Source organism: Sciurus carolinensis, chromosome 10 (genome assembly GCF_902686445.1).
Source record: "Sciurus carolinensis chromosome 10, mSciCar1.2, whole genome shotgun sequence".
Classification (NCBI taxonomy): Eukaryota; Metazoa; Chordata; class Mammalia; order Rodentia; family Sciuridae; genus Sciurus; species Sciurus carolinensis.
The window spans coordinates 36,877,912-36,895,128 of record NC_062222.1 but is presented as its reverse complement, the minus strand read 5'-3'; the positions used below and the strand labels follow the sequence as shown (position 1 = coordinate 36,895,128).

Genomic DNA, 17,217 nt, shown 5'->3' with positions numbered 1-17,217 from the left:
AAAGAAACATTTCCCTTTGCTTTTGCATTTTGAAAGAGCATGTAGAAAACTGGAATAATTTCTTTTTTAAATGTTTGTTACAAATCACCATTGAACTCATTTGGACCTAGTATTGTTTTAGAAGGATACTAATTTATGGTTTAATTTTTTAAATAGATATAGGCCTATTTAGATTTTCTGTTCCTACTTGTATGAGTTTTAACAGATTGTGTCTTTCAAGAAATTTGTCTACATCATTTAGTTTATCAAATCTGTGGGCACAGAGTTGCTGTATTCTTTATTATAAAATCTGTGGTGATGTTCCCTGTATTATTTCCAATGTGAATAATTTTTATGCTCCCTCTTTTTTCTTACTTAGGCTGGTTTGAGTCTTATTAATTTTATCTTTTCAAAGAACCAACTTTTTTCATTGAATTTTTTCCTATTAATTTCCTATTCTCAACTTCAATGATTTCTGCTTTATTTTTATTTATTTAATTTTTTTTCTGCTTACTTACTTTGGGTTTAAATTTACTCTTTTTGTTCTAATTTCCTAAGGTGAAATGTTGTATTATTGATTTGAGATCCTTTGTCTTTTGTAATATGTACATTCAAAAAAAATCTTTTTATAAAATATCCAGATACAGGATTTCTGTCTTCTCGTGCATTGTGTTAAAAACTTTAAGTTCCTGTTTTTGCATTTGATAGTCTAAAATGTTGGAGAATATTCCTCATTATAATGACAAGATGTGTATTGAAGTTTTATTTATCATTCATGATAAATTAGAAAAAATGAAAAATAAATTCAGGATAAGAATCTAACTTCTGTGTAGATATAAACATTAAATAAGTCAAATGTTTAAAACATGCCTGACAAATAATTTGTGCTCAATATATTCTCACAATTTTTTAAGCCATGTTCTATTTGTAGATTTTTAAACTTGACATAAAATATCTTGTAGTGTCAATACTTTATTATTCAAGTCTGTGTACTTGCAATGCTAAAATTATATGATAGTTTATATCCTTGAACTTTTCTAAATCAGAAAATCAACTTGACTAATTTGAGAGTCCACCCAGTTTCCTCTGTGGGATACAATTTTTTGTTGTGTCAAGTTTCAGTGGAAACTATTCTGCATAAAAAAGGAATTATTTTCCAAGTTGTTAGTGTCATGCATATCACTGCATGAATAGACTACAATTTACCCATACAAAATTCAATCAAAAGGGAGAAATTAAATGAAATAGAACACAAAAGTTGCATCATAATTGTACTATATTTGTAAAACTATGAAAGGAATATCAGAATCACAAATTGAAAAGAAAGTGAGGCTTACTATTGTTAATTTGTAGAACTGTTTGAAGTAATATCAAAATATAATCCTGTCTATAGTATAATATTGTCCTAATTACAGAGTTGTAAAGATAATTAAAAATGAAATCCCAATTTTGCAGAAGAATCTTTGTTTTATTATTTGGTAGAAGAGGCAGTTTTTTTTTTTTTTTTTTTTTTTTTTTGGGGGGGGGTGCTGGGGATTGAACCCAGGGCCGTGTGCTTGCAAGGCAAGCACTCTACCAACTGAGCTATCTCCCCAGCCCTAAGAGGCAGTTTTTATTCATATCTTTTTGGTAACTTCTTAAACTCATCAATGCCAGAGGAAAAAATTACCTTTTACTTTAGTTGTTAAATATTATTATTTATACTTATGATTATAACTCTTTAACACTTTAAGCAATTTTGCAGAAATAATTCCATTCACAATTGCATCTTTGCAATTTTACTGCCTGACAAATTCAATATTCATTTATCTAATGTCTTGCCAGACTCTTTTCCCCATTAGGTCTTTCCTCTTTCTTTCTCTGTCTAGTATCTGAAAAAGTATGAAAAGTTATGTATTACCATTTCCCTTACCATTGCCTATTCTGACACTCATAAAACCTGACTCATCTGTTACAAAGGATTCTTGTAAGCATCATTTGAAGCCTCTCTTGCTTTCAAGCAACTCAAAATTAATACCATGTATAAAAAGATTTACAATAAAATCTAAAATCAAAATATTACGAAATAATGGATTCACACATACTCTGAGCTCAGCAGCTTTTGCCAGTCCTGTCCTCTGCTGGATGCCAGCTCCCGCTTCCTGCCAGATACCTACTTTTTAATTTCTATATGCTTGGAAAATGCTAGTAAATGGAATGGTTAGCCTTGAGGTATTTTCTACCTCTGTTTTATACAAAAAGTTGTCTTTTGAAATCAGTCAAAGTAAAGCTACTGGTCCCTGGACCAACTAGTGGTTAGGTTTGGTGTTGTATGGTTTGACAAGATAGGGAACACAGGAGGAACAGCAAGGGTATGATAAAAATTAAGTTTTAGACATGAAAGTGAGAGTCTAGGCAGGAAGTTGTATGTGTGTAGGTCAGGTGCTCTTGGAAAGATCTGAGCTCTGTGTAGTAGATTGGGCAGATATTAATTGATATGTGATCTTTTAAATCATGAGAGTAGAAGAGGTCATCTAAGGAGAATGCAGGAGAGGCCCAAGAATAGCTGTATTTAGGGAAATTTAGAAGAAAGAGCCCTTCCTGAGAAGAAAGAATGAGGGAATAAACCTAAAGGAGATAGTGTCCCCAAACCAAGGAAGTACAGCCAAAGGTGAGCAGCAATTCCTGACGTGAAATGTGATGAATGGTCTGCCTTATACATTGCGCTGAGGGTAAAATGAAATCATGTCAGCAAAAATCTTATGCAAATTATAAATGTGTTATATAAATGAAGTAGCTCCACCACTCTAAAAACAACAACAACAGCAACTGTTCCATGTTCCATGTCAGACTCTGAACAAATCCTGTGAATAACTTGGTCTGTTGAAACATGGGCTTCCTAGGTGGGTGTGTATAGACAAGTCTTCATTTACTAATGGAGAAGGAAAATTTACATATGAGTTAACTCTTGTTTAAGATATGTGAGAACGTTTCTCCATATTCTTCCCATTACTTGTTATCATTAAATTTTCATCTCCATAATTACATAGGTAATTAAGAACCAGTTTTTATGATTATTGTTAGTCATATGTATTGACTAATTCATGGAGCATTTGTTCAAGTCTCTTGTTGATTATTTTATTTAGTTTTTAAACTTTTTCTTATTGATTTGTAGGAGACCTTTATTTTGCATGTGGAATATTATTTGTTTTATGGGTGGTGGTTATGATATCCTGCTAGCTGACTTGTTTGTGACTTCTTTGTAATATATTTAGATGAATCAATACTGTGAATATAAGTCAAACTTACACATCATTTTCTTTACAATGAGTGCTTTCTTTCATGTTGTGTTTAAAAAGTCTTTTCCTATCCCACGTTCGTGAAAGTACTCCTTATCAGGAGTTCTTGAAACGCAATGTTTAGCGTTCAACTTCAACATTCATATAAAGCACTTTTTTTGCTTAATTTTCCTCTTGCTTCCTTGAGCTTCCATCAAGGACCATTTCCCTTCTGTCTGAAGAACATCCTTCAGAATTTTCTGTGACTAGTTTGGAAATGCATTTCCCCTTCCTCTTTCCTTTCCTCCTTCCTTTGTCTTTCATTTTTTGGAAAATGTATTTATTTTAATTTTGACTTATGTGCATACAATTCTAACATTTATTTTATTTTGTACCATCATGTCTAATTTATTATCTCACTGTCTTGTTTCTGATTTTGCTAATTAAATTATCTTTCTAACTCTTCTTACTGTATAGGTAATCTGTATTTTTAATTCTATTATTTTATTATTCTCTTTGATTTTCTCTGATTTTACTCTAGTGTAGTGTTCTATTTGCTTTGCCTGAGATTTGAAGAACTTCTTTGATATGCTGATTGGTGTCATTTACATTTATGGAAAACGCGCAGCTACCATTTTCTTCAAATGCTATTTTAATACCATTTTCTCATTTTTGATTTCCACTTAAACCAATTTTCACTATCTTCATTTGCTTTTTTAAATCTTTGTCTTTATCTTTTCTTCATGTAATATTTCTTTTAGTCTCTTTTCCCAGTTATTAATTTCCCTTTTTACTTGTTCTAATCTCATTTTAAGTACAATGGTTTAATAATTAATTTCACTTATTATAATTTCTGCTTGATCCTTTCACAAACTTGTAATGTGATTTTTTTTTTAAGACATGAATTCATTGTCAAAATCTCTATCCTGGTTATTTATTTTTATGAACATAGTTTTACAGTCTTGCATTTGTGACAGCTGCGTGTTTTTGTTTTTGCTTCTCTCATCATGCTGTCTCTTTGTGTGCTATATTGTAATTGATAATTTAATAAATATTAGAAATGCATTTTTATAACAATGTTTATATGTGTGTAATGTATTAACTTACTCTACAGAGGAAGGTTACATTTTTCTATGAGACATCTAGATAAAGGTGGGCTACAAACTATAGCATCTTAAAGTCCTAGCACAGAGAGGAATAATCCTTTATTTTACCTCTCTCATATGCCTGGAATAACATCAAGTCACATAAAAGCACTTAGATATCATAGCCACTTACTCAATACGTAGAAATCCTTCAAGGAATGTATGATTCCATGTGTAAGCTCACTAGGATATAGACTGGGCAGTTCCTTACCATATTGTTATTTCTTTCAAGTTTTTAAGAATATATTATATATATTTAATCCAGAGTTGCCAGTTTCCTGTACTTCTAAAGTTTCTTTTGTGGATGAATTTGTCCAAATTATCTAGCCTACTGTTAACAAAGGAAATAAATTTCTAGATTATATTTAAATTGCTTTGTTTAATTTTATAATATATATAATTAGAAAAGCACATAATATTTTAAGGGCTCATAATTAGTCCAAATTTTTTAAACATTTTATTATAATAAACTAGTATATGTAAATCAGCCTGTCCAAATTAGATAAACATTAACAATTATTTTTATAACACCTGCCTCTTGACAAACAATGTCACCAGAATTTCCCAGTTAAAGAGCATGTAATTGTGTGATAAAAGTTGTCTCATTATGAGAATAATTTATTCCATCTAAAATTTCTAAATGTTATCTTTTTTATAATCTACTTCTGGATTAATATTGTATTATTGTCTGCTTTTAATTAGCAATGCCTTTTACTGGAATAGAGAAAGGAAAAGTACATGTCATATGGAAATATTACTGTTAAAATTTTTTAATTCATTTCTGTAATAGGAATTATAAACATAATCATGTCAATGAGATTATGGGACTAATGTGTAAATAAATTCAATAAAATGTTCAGCATAAGTTCATACTTAGGAACTTGAAAAGATGTAAATATTTAAAATAACATTATCATGCTTATGATAAGCTCTGTTATTATTACTTAAAATAAGTCACAGTTACTGAAGTCATTCTTTTTTTACCTCAATGTGATTCGCTCATAATATTTTACTTTTCTATATTATGTTGAAATCACATTATATCCCCCCCCACATCCATCACCCAGGTACTATTAAAATGAATGCTCCACAAGTAATTCCTAGCCATGGATTAAGTTGTACTATACAATAGTTGTATTTTGAGTTTTATTTTCTTCTGAAAGTTTGTTCCAATTTTTTGTTATTTTGAAAACAAATTATTAATAGTCCCTAAACCAAGTTGTGAAGATGAGAAAATGTAGACAGGGAACTAAATTTAGAATAACTAGGAAGTGGGCTGGGGATATAGCTCAGTTGGTAGTGTGCTTGCCTCATAAGCACAAGGCCCATGGTTCAAATCCCCAGCACTACAAAAAAAAAAAAAAAAAAAAAGGAATAGTTAGGAAACTATTTTATTTGATTTTTAGTTTTCTTACCTAATCAAAAGCAGAAAGCTGGACTGGAAATGGCATTAATAATCTTTATAACAGGAGATCAGAGGCAACAATAGAACTCTGACTTCTTTCCTTCAATTGTTTCTGGTACCAGACATTGAATCCAGGGGTGCTACACCATTGTTCTACAGACCAAATCATTTCAAATTTTTTTTTTTTTTTTTTTTTTAAGATAGGGTATTGCTACATTGCTGAGGCTCGCCTTGAACTTGCAATCTTCTTGCCTCCCCATTCTGGGTTGCTGGCATTACAGGAGTGTGCCACCATGCCCGGTTTCTTTCCTTGAGTTCTTGAGAGCTCTTTTGATAAACTACAAAGTCTGTGGGTCATTAAGTACTGAAGTATTTCAACACATCAAATGCCACCTCTTATACTGAACCTGCACATTTTTAACTATATCAGGACACCAGATGATACTTGATATCATGTGAAACATGATTCTACTTAAAATCTATTTTTAATTGGATTACAGCTCAATCCATAGTTATTGCTTTATGTTGTTAACAGATTTCTAGATATAATGACCATTTGTCTATAATTAATTAACTTTACATGTTTTTATAATCACATCTTTTATTACTAAAACATTTTTAATGACATTTAAAAATAAAAAGACTTAACATTTGAACATTTGTGAGATAAATGTGTGTTGGTTACAAACTATCAAAAAGACTGAAAGTCAGTCTCCCTGGAACTTGCCTGTAATTTCAACAATTTGGGAGGCTGAGGCAGAATAATTGTAAGTCTTAGAGCAGCCTCAGCAATTTAGCATGGCCTTAAGCAACTTAGGGAGACCCTGTCTCAAAATGAAAAATAAAAAGGTCTGGGGATGTGGTTCAGTGATAAAGTACCACTGGGTTAGATCCCTAGTTCAACCCCCGCAAAAAAGAAAAATAAAATAGGAATGTTGAGCATGTCAGCCACGTGGTAAAATAAATTCTGTTAAATTTATGTAAAGCAATGAACATTTGGTTTTGTGAACATAAGTGGTTTTGTGTATAAAGTTCTGTACAATATATAAGCACCGAGGTGAAACATGGAGCATGAAATATGTGGGAAAAAATTTGAAGAATTTTCAAAATGCATATAATTATTCAATAGTACATATTATCTAGACAGGTTTTAAATAACTTTTAGATATTGTCTTCAAGTTAAAGAAAAATTTTAATGCATGTTATTATTTCCTGAGTGTATAGTAATTATTATGATTATGCGTCATCTCAAAAATATACGTTTGAAAGATATACCACATAGTGTTATACCAAACTTCAGCATGAATTTTAAGATAATCATATTACCTGATTAGCATTTCAACATATAACTACAAAAAGTAAAACTAATTCCAATAGCCAGAGACTTAATTCCAGATGCAGGAAGTTATCGAAGAGATTTCAGGGTGACTTAGTACTAACTATATTTATAAATGCCAGAATAACCAAGTTCATAATGTTATTTTTAAAATCAGAAGTCCCATTATTTCTTACATAATTTAATGAGGAGCAAGAAGATGTAATTCAGGAATGTAGAAGAAAAATTACTAATAATTCCTATCTGATATTTTCCATGATGCTATTACTGTTGTTGTGTTCTCTTTGCAAGTTTTTAATTTTAAAAATAAATAAACATTCTATCTGCAAATTTCAAATGTTTCCTATTCCTAATTGGTCAAATACATTTTCTTTTAGCCATTGTATGTATTTATGTATGTATATGTGTACACGCATGCTTGTGCAATATGTGACTCTGTGTATATATGTGAGTATAAATATGTACATATGACAGAATCAATATTTAAGAAAATATTCTTTGTACTACTCATGAAGCATTGAAATAAAATGGGAATATGGATATATTATCACTAAGGGAAATTAAACTGACCATAATGTCGTAATTATACAAAGTGCTTATTAACCTTTTCTTGTTATCCATCTGTTATTTTTGCCTTTCTGTGAACAAAAGAACAATTTGGGCCAAGACTCTCTCCAGTAGGATTTTTAAGTTTCATGAGTGTTTCTGCCCCCTTCTTTGACAACATAAAACAGTGATAATATAAATAACCGTTTTTTAGATTTATAAACAGTGTATAAAATAATATGAGTGTTATTTTTGTTTCTGCTTATTTTCATCAGATAACAATGTGTCAACCAGTTGGGAAAACTCAATTAACATTAACACTTACTACATGCATGGGAGGACTGTGGAGTTTATGTTTGATCATGGCCTTCTGATGCCAAAATGTGCCACTTTTAGCATTGTGATTTGTGATGGCACCAAAAAACAAAGAACTCTTTATCAATTAGTTATATTCTATAAAAAAACTCACTTGATTAGCACGTGTTTTTCTCCTTAAAAAAAAAAATTATTGAGAATAAGAGAAAAAGAAGATAGTATGGTGAAAAAGAAAGAGAGGCTTTTGTGGAAGATATGGAAATGGTTTCATGTGATCATTTTATTCCCAATTAAAAGATAGTAGTTTCTCCACTCAGTTCCCCTTGAAAAATATCATCAAGTACAATGGAAGGATAAAGGACAATTATTCCACCCCTCCATTGTGAGGGTCCTCTCTGCCACGTCCATGTGGAAGAGGAAAGGGTTAACTGCTGGAGGAGGATGTTGGCAGTTTTCTATCTGTTACCCAAAAAACTTACCTAATCAATGAACACACACAGGACCAATACTCTTTTTATGAGAGGAGGCATGACGGGTGTGGCCATACCAGCTCTGGCCTCTTACAACAACATGGAGTCGCCCAGCTCTCCTTTATTTATAATATACAGGTTAAGGGGGCAAGGACCAGGAGGAGCTTCTTCTGTGATGGACAGAATAGAGTAGAGTTAGGGAAGGCATACTCTTAGGAGGAAAATTCCAGAAGGAGACAGGGAACCACTGCCATGCAGCACCACGTTTCACAGCAGTTCCTAGAACCTCTATGTGCCATGGCCCAACCTAGTCTGATTCTACTAAATAAGGACGGCTTCCCACACTCCATATTGAAATTTAAGTAAGAATAATCATTTGTAATATTTCTAACCTGGCTAGAGCTGAGCAAAGTCAAACTGCAAGACTCAATCATTGTGTAGACAAATTAGAGTCTGTGAACGTCAACAGGAAACCAAAGGGCAAGTTTTATAGGGATGCAGAATTATTCCAGTTATTTCTCATGATTAATTGGCAAGAAATAGCTGTTAATTTTCCCACATGGTTAAAATTGTATGAAAACAGAAAAGGAAAGTCAGAGCCAAAATTCTGAGTTTTGGGGTGTTTTTTTTGTTGTTTTTTTGTTTTTTTTGTTTGTTTGTTTTTGTTTTTTGTTTTTTTTTGTCTATTTCCCAGTACTGGGAATTGAACACAGTATATCCCACATCTAAGTAAGCATACTAACTCTGAGCTACATCACTAGCCCAGATCCAAATTTCAAATAATACATTCTTAGTTCAGCATAATTATTGACAGAATGGTGTATTTTGGTTAGTTAAAAATATAATATTAACTTTAAAATTTAGGATCAGGAAATGACTGTACTGTATCAACACTGATAAGCACAGCTAATAAAATTTCACTTAATTGCTGTTTGGTTGGTAAACGTCAGGGTGTTTTTCCTCTTTCAACTTCTCAAATGAATCTTATTTCTTCAGTCAATTTATGTTTCCCAGCATTCTGATGCATTGTACCCATTCAGCTCTGCTAGTGTTCTCTGAAGCCAGCCAGCAATGATCTCACCTCACCTACAATATAAATCCATCAGTGAATAAACAACATCATTTTTATTTCAATGCCAATGACACACTACATGTTGATTTGGCAGTTAAATAATTTATCTCTCTTTTGGGTGCAATCTGCCAGGCTTATTATAACTCTATTTCTGATATTCATTTCATGTTTAATAGTTTTTGTCTCATGAGAATGCTTGTCAATCAATTAAATTGAAATGTCATTCTGACCTTTTGTTGGAAACAATTTAGTCTTTTTCATTTTATCACAAGCTTTTTTCTCTTTTATTCAAATTAAAAGCCCAAATTGCTAGTATTCAGAAACTTTATGCCAATTAATGTTACAAAATTACATGCTCATCAATATACTGATGCTTTATCTTTACAGAGGTGATTCAGTTGAGTCTTCCTGAAGATCAGAAGCTAAGCATTACTGCAGCAACTGTGGGACAAAGTGCTGTCCTGAGCTGTGCCATTCAGGGAGCCCTGAGACCCCCCATCATCTGGAAAAGGAACAATATTATTCTAAATAATTTAGATTTGGAAGACATCAATGTGAGTATATAAAGACAAGTACTTTATTAAGTGTATATTCAGCATGATGTATTCTAGGCTTTTTGTTGTCCAGGGAACTTAATGAATATTGGATGCAGAATAGAAGAAAATTATTGGAACATTGGTATCCATCCAAATGGAAGTGTACCATAGATCATTTGTAATTATCCAAATTATCAGTGTGTTACACAGATTATGTGGTAATGTGTTAGTGAGAAAATACCCTAGGAATTCTACATCTAGAAATTCTTCCTATAAATATACTCTTGAACTCAAGTATATATGCTTAAAATTGTTCACCTTCACAGTGTTGTAAGAATAAAAGCTTAGAATACCATCCATAGAAAACATAAGGGCACATATGAATATGTTTGCATCTGTGCTATAGAATTTTTATGGGTTTTATATATGCTAATATGAAAATATATTCATATGTGTTTATATAAAAGTATATCCTGCTTTATTTTAGGATGTCTCTATTCCTTAAAATATATATGCATAAATATATATCTTAATTTAAATATATATAATTTAATACATAAATTAAATGTATATATATAAATTAATTTATAGAAAATTTCTAGAGTCATATTGTGAAATAACTCACAGGATGAAATGATTCTAAGAAAGAGAATAGGGTCAGGGATGGTGTTCAGACTTACTTCCAAGAGATTTCTTTTTGTACTTTTTGTAATTTTATTATTTCTAACATGGACATTTATTAATTTTTAAGAAAACTGTGTTAAAAATAATATAATAGTGTGATTACTTATTAATAGTGCAAAGGATTCAAATTTCTGTCTAGTATAAATGACTTTCACTGAAAGAATTACTTGGTATGAAACTGTAATACTCCGATTGACCAATTTGTGGTTAGTTGTGGTTTCACTAGGCTGAGAGGCAGCAAAATAATTCATATAAAGTGTGATGTGTATTATTGTTTGACAAGGGCAAGATAGTTTCTCAACAAGTGGGTAGAGCTGGGGCAAAAAAGTAGATGGTTCAAAAAACTTTGTACTCTGTTATTCTTGTTTAATCATCTCAAAATCATGTTTGTATGCCAAATGTCTGTCAGAATTGCTATAATTACTAACAATCTCTATCCAATATTGTTATGGTTGAATAACAGTTTAAAGATCTTGAAGTTGGAGAGGGTAAAGGCAGATTTTACTTCAAATATTTTACAATGTATTTGAAACAAGAACTATTGATCAAAACAAATGGTTTATTTTTATAGAATGGAGGTACATGTTTCTTTATTGAGTTGTACATCTAGGGCTACAGATTGTAAAATCCATTCAACTGGGTATGCCTTCAAAGATGAGGAAAGAAAAAGCAGACAGTAACTCTTAACCATTTATCTGTTAAAGAAGTAAACATCATCCTAGAAGATAAAGTTAAAAATTGAACACTTACAGGTTATCTGTGGAATTGAAGGGTGGGGCAATCATTTGACTCATTGATCTTAGAATTTTATGTATCTGTGTATTTTTGAGCAGTACTCAAAAAGCTATCACATTTCCATTTAATTTCTGTTGCTTTATAAAGAATTCCACAAACAGGTCTAAGACCAATTCAATTTCCTATATGTTTTATCTTCCTTAATCTTTTTGTTTAATGTTTTAAAATGCAAAATCAGGCATCTTCTCCAATTTTTGTTACTTTTGTTTTAATAGAAGTTCTCTAAACTTGCAGAGCTTTCCTCGGAGAGTTTATTGAGAATGATGTCTTATTCTCTAAGAATCAGAAACGGTGTTCCTTTCATGTCAATGGAAGCAATAACATACAATATCCCTACTGATGTTTTAATATGTACATTAAATAGAATTCAATTTATACTTACTTATTCTGTTTACTTTCTAATTCCAAACAATTAAAATAACATAGATCTATTTTAAAATCATCTTGTAAATCAGCTCATTCCCACTCCTAAGTGCAGAAGAAACCCTGTGAATGAGTACACTTTTAATCCCCCTTCCATGAATTACATATGTAATTTCTTTCCTTTAATAGGATTATTCATATCTCTTCACATTGTCTCATTACCTCATTAGCCCTAAAAAAAAAGTTCTATGAGGCAAAGAATCTTATGCCCATTTACACATGTGAACATTTATGGTAAGAGACATACTTAGTTGTTTACCCAAGGTCACTAAACTAAGTAGCATTGAAGGCTGGGGTTTTTTACATGGTCTCGTTAATTCTAGGTCAAGAGTTTAACTACTGTGTGGAAGTGATCTAGTCTATAGTTTTCTGCTGCCCTTTGGAAAGCATATCCAAATAATTCTGGCTCCTATATATTACAAATAGATTTGTCATATAGACAGATAGATTTGTGAGACTGATTAAAATTCAATTGATGTTTGAAATCTTTCATTTTGCCTGTCTTCATTTTTGCATCAAGTGAACAAAAGCATACCACTGAACTACAGGAGCATGTAGGACACTGGTTTGCAAGATGGGCTATCGGCTCCAACTGTCTACTTTGCAATTAATCTTCAGTCACTTAGGAGTTATGTAACCTCAAGCAAGTAATCTAAATTCTCTGTACCCCAACTCCCTTATCTATAAAACAAAGATAACAGAACTAACTTATGCTTTGGTAAGAACTAATGCAATAAAACATTCTAAAGCTGTTAAAACTATGTAAGACACATTGTAAATTTTCAGTTGAACTGTGTCTCAATTTTGTCTTCTCTTCTTCCTCTTCTCATTTTCTTTCTTCTTTCTTTATACATATTTCAAAGAACACAGGTGCTCTCACCCTGCCTAAAACAGTAGAAACTTATTATTAGGGTCCATATAATACTCAGAGAGATTAGAAATTCATAGGGAATGCTGAATTTGATTTTTTTTCAATTATAATAGCCGTGCAAATAGGAGAAAATATACGATTCAATGAAATTTTTGGAATTGTGCTATCTTATTGTTTGGTTAACAATCTTTAATTAATCGAGCTCTAAAAACATGCCATTATATTCATTCAGCTGAATGAATTCATCTCCATGCATGACCTCAATCCTCTTTCTGTCCAAATTCCTGAAAAAACTAATTGGAATTTTTTTTTTTTTTTTTTTTTGGTTCTGGTTTGCAAGTTATTGTAGTTAAGGAGACCTAATTAAGAGAGATGGAGCAATCATAGAGACAAAGATATATTTTTGAGATAAATGTGGGAAAAGAAAGTAGAATCGATTGATAACATTAGCAGTCAGGAGTGAAGAAAAGGGAGGGATTGAAAAATGGCACTGCTTTGGATTTGGGGAGTTTACTAAGAAAAATTGTCAAAGTGGTTGGATAGCAGAATTTTTTGTTTTGTTTTGTTTTTACTTCAGGTAAGTTAACTGTAAAACTCTTACACATATTGTTTATGTAATTTATAATATCTATATTCATTATTAATTAAGTTGTTTTATAATCTGGTGTAAATTCAACACTGAAATCAAATTACTTCATACTAATGTAGAGTCCAGTTCTTAGTTATGTAACTAAAATGAATTTATTAAATAAATTTAAATTTCAGTTTCTCTACCTATAAGAAAATTTTTATAATAGTTAATAATATCAAAATGTTATTTCTTCCATTATTATAAGCAGCTAAATTCATTATGGCATTGTTGATTATGTTTAATTCCAAAGGTCAAGGTCCTATGAAAATGCAATGTATTTGAAAAAATCTGATATAATATATATTGTTATGACTTTCAATGACTTTCCAGCTAAAGTTGCTAAGTAAAATACAATTTTACTGGAGAGTTCCATATTTTATTTTACTTAAAATTTTATTTTAAGTATGACACACAAAAATAATCTTCATTTATCTGAACTTCAACTTATATTTTGGTGGATTATAGATTATTTGGTAAGACTGGTTGGTATTAACATGAAATTAAAATTGTTTTTATTATTGTACTAAGCCAATTTTGTATAAATAATGCTGTATCTTATATCAAGTGGATGAAATGAACAGCCAAAATATCTCTTGAATTATATCTATTATCTTTGCATATTTCTGTTGTTTTCTTCTTCTTTCTTTTAATATTTTATTCTCTACACCTATCTAAACAATAGTAGTAGTTGTGTCCATCAGTGAACACAAGAAACTAAAAAATAGTGACTTAAATATATGAGAGTTTTTGTTTTGTAAAACATACTGTAAACAACTGGCATGATTACTCCATAAACATCTGGAACTCAATCTTTTCTAGCATTCCAAAACCATGACTTTTATCCTCAGGGTCCTCTCAGGGTTCAGAAGTGCTACAAGGCTTCCAGTCATCAATCTACATTCCAACAATCTATATTCCCAGTCTAAAGCAGCATATAAAAAAATGAAAGAAAAAGTCACTTGTCCTTGGTTTTGTAGAGTCTCACAAGTGTTTATATGTCACAGTGATGCATAATAACTATAATAACTATAATAGCAGCTTGATAAATATAATTCTCTAGCAAGTCACAATGCCCAGAATTCTGTTACAGAGGAGGAACAGGAGAATGGACATTTGGTGGCATCAAGAAATTTCTACCTTTATACAAGTTCACCTAAAAAACATATGAAATATTCAACTTCATACTCTTCTGTATTTTTTGTGTTGATTAAATGTGATTATGCACGTCTTCAAATCTCACCAATTCTGAATATAATTTTTTTTCCTTTACTAAATTGAAAGTTTTCAATTTGGGTTCTTGTTTTTTGGTTTGTTGTTTGTCTTTACTTAAATATTATTTTTCTTTTGCATTCTGTCTGGAGGGTTTTTCTTGTGATCATTCTTTTCTTTTTGGTAGGAATTGAGTTTACTTATGCTAACTAGGAAAAAATAATGACAGGTTTGATGAGAACTTATACTGTTTCAAATGAAGATAAACTTAAAATTTTTGAACAGTTTGAGAAAATAAAAATTTGCAGACATGCTAATTTAGAGTTGAAATACTGGATTCACATATAGATTTCAAGATCTTTCTGCCTCTCATTGAATAACTTTTAAGAGTTTAAAATATATCAAATTTGTTCCTTTGGTTTTTGTGAATATTGAGTTGTATAGTTTCCACTATGAATTGGATCTATACAATTTGATTAGAAATTATTTTTTTGCATATGTTCCTTCAGTAGCTTATATATAATCTCAGGGTCTTACCAAATTGCTTAGGCTGGGTTTAAACTTGTGATCCTTCTGTCTAAGCCTCCCGAGCTGGTGGAATTACAGATATATGCCACCATACCCAGCAGTAGCTAATATTTTGATTGACTCTCATTGGTCTGAACCTGTTGACTTCTCTGTTCCCATCATGGTTTTTCAGAAGTCTTGACAAATCTGCAACATTGCCAGAATATCATCTTCTATCTTCTAACTCTTTTGTCAATGTAATATGTTGTCATATTCATGTAGAAAAGCCCATTAATAAATGAAAAATATGTAATATGTGAGAATTGAGGTCCTTAATCTCCAAGAAATAATTATTTAACACACTATGGTGTGGGTTATAGTGTAACCAATAAAATGTAATCATATGGCCCTTCAATTGTATAGATACTGTTTACACCTCAGCAGTAACACTAGAAATTTTTTTGAGATTCAAAGTGTGAATATAATGGTGTGAAATGAGGGAAGTCAACTAATAGGGAGGACTTAGGGTTACAGAAGTTTTAATGGACATTAGGCTTCATCTGAACTGGCAGAAAATCCAGGAATCCAAAGGTCAAATATCATTGTGGGCTTTCTGAATAGACATGTGGCATGTGGGGCAAGGGATTTGACGGTCCCACTCAGGCCCTATCTACACTGAGTGGGGTTTGTGATCTGATCTGGACCATTTGTGTCAAGAGGGAATGTTCTAAGGATTATCATGGCCATGGCTAAGGATGGTCCTGAAACTAGGACAACTGAGGCTCAGGCACATATGGCTTAAAAGAAATCTTGGCAGGGACATGGGACCATCTTCAAACTCTCTAAGAATTGTCCTGTGCTTTTACAAAAGTTATTTTTTAAAAAAAATTTAGTGCATTATAGTTATATGTAAGAGTGGGGTTCATTTTGACATATATATAAATTCATGTAACGGTTTTCTTTATTTCAATCCCCTTTCCTCTTCTTCCTCCTTCTGATCCCCTTCCTCCACTTTGTGGTCTTCTATTTATTTTTTAATTGATGCATGGTACTTACATATTAAATTGGAAGGTATTGTAGTATATTTATATGTACACCTGATATAATTTAGTCTATTTCATTCCCCAGTTCTTACTCTTTTCTTCCGCTCCTCCATTCCCCTTGGTTCCTGCTTGGTTCTACTGATCTCCCTTCTGTTTGTTGCAGGATCCCCTTTTGTATTTCCTTTTCTGCTCTATCTTCTGCATATGAGAGAAAATATTTGCTTCTTGACATTCGGAGTCTGGCTTATTTTACTTAGCATAATGTTCTCTAGTTATATTCATTTACCAGCAAATGACATAATTTCATTTTTATTTATGACTGAGTAGAACTCCATTGTGTATATATCCCATATTTTCTTTATCCATTCATCTATTGGTGGACACATGGCCTGGTTCCATATGTTGGCTATGTGGATGGTGCTTCCATAATCATTGGTATGCATATATCCTATAGTATGCTGATCTTAGCACTTTTATATAAATACCAAGGAGTGGTATAAATGGGTTATATGATGGTTCCATTCCTAGTATTTTGAGAAATTACCATACTGATTTCCAAAATGTGTGTACTAATATGCAGTCCAACCAACAAGGTATAACTTTACATTTTTTTCCCATATCCTGACCAGCAATTATTTGTATTCTTGATAATTACCTTTCTGACTGGAAAAGGATAGAACCTCAGTGTAGTTTTGATTTGCATCTTCCTGACTGCTAATAATGGTGTAGATTTTCCATAAATGTATTGACTGTTTGAATTTCTATTTTGGGGAAATGTCTTGTTAGATCTTCTGTCTACTGATTAGTGGGTTATTACATTTTTCGGGGTTAAGTTTTTAGTTCTTTTTATATTCTGCTGTTTCATTTAGATTTTGCATCATTGTCATCAAAACACCTGGCAAGAACAACATAGAGAAGGAAAAGTTTATTTGGGGTACAGGGTGTTAGGAATCTCAGAAATTGGATGACCGATTCCATACCTCTGAGCCCAAG

The 17,217-nt window shown here is 31.6% G+C and overlaps 1 protein-coding gene across 2 annotated transcripts in view; it reads left to right on the top strand.

The window, feature by feature from the left end:
• The window catches only part of Fstl5 (follistatin like 5), a 776,424-nt gene that overhangs the window by 520,978 nt on the left and 238,229 nt on the right, over positions 1 to 17,217 (top strand). For both annotated transcript variants that reach the window (XM_047567007.1, XM_047567006.1), the window contains exon 7: positions 9,913 to 10,079. In XM_047567007.1, the coding sequence (XP_047422963.1) occupies positions 9,913 to 10,079 (167 nt within the window). The remainder of the gene's footprint in view (positions 1 to 9,912; positions 10,080 to 17,217) is intronic.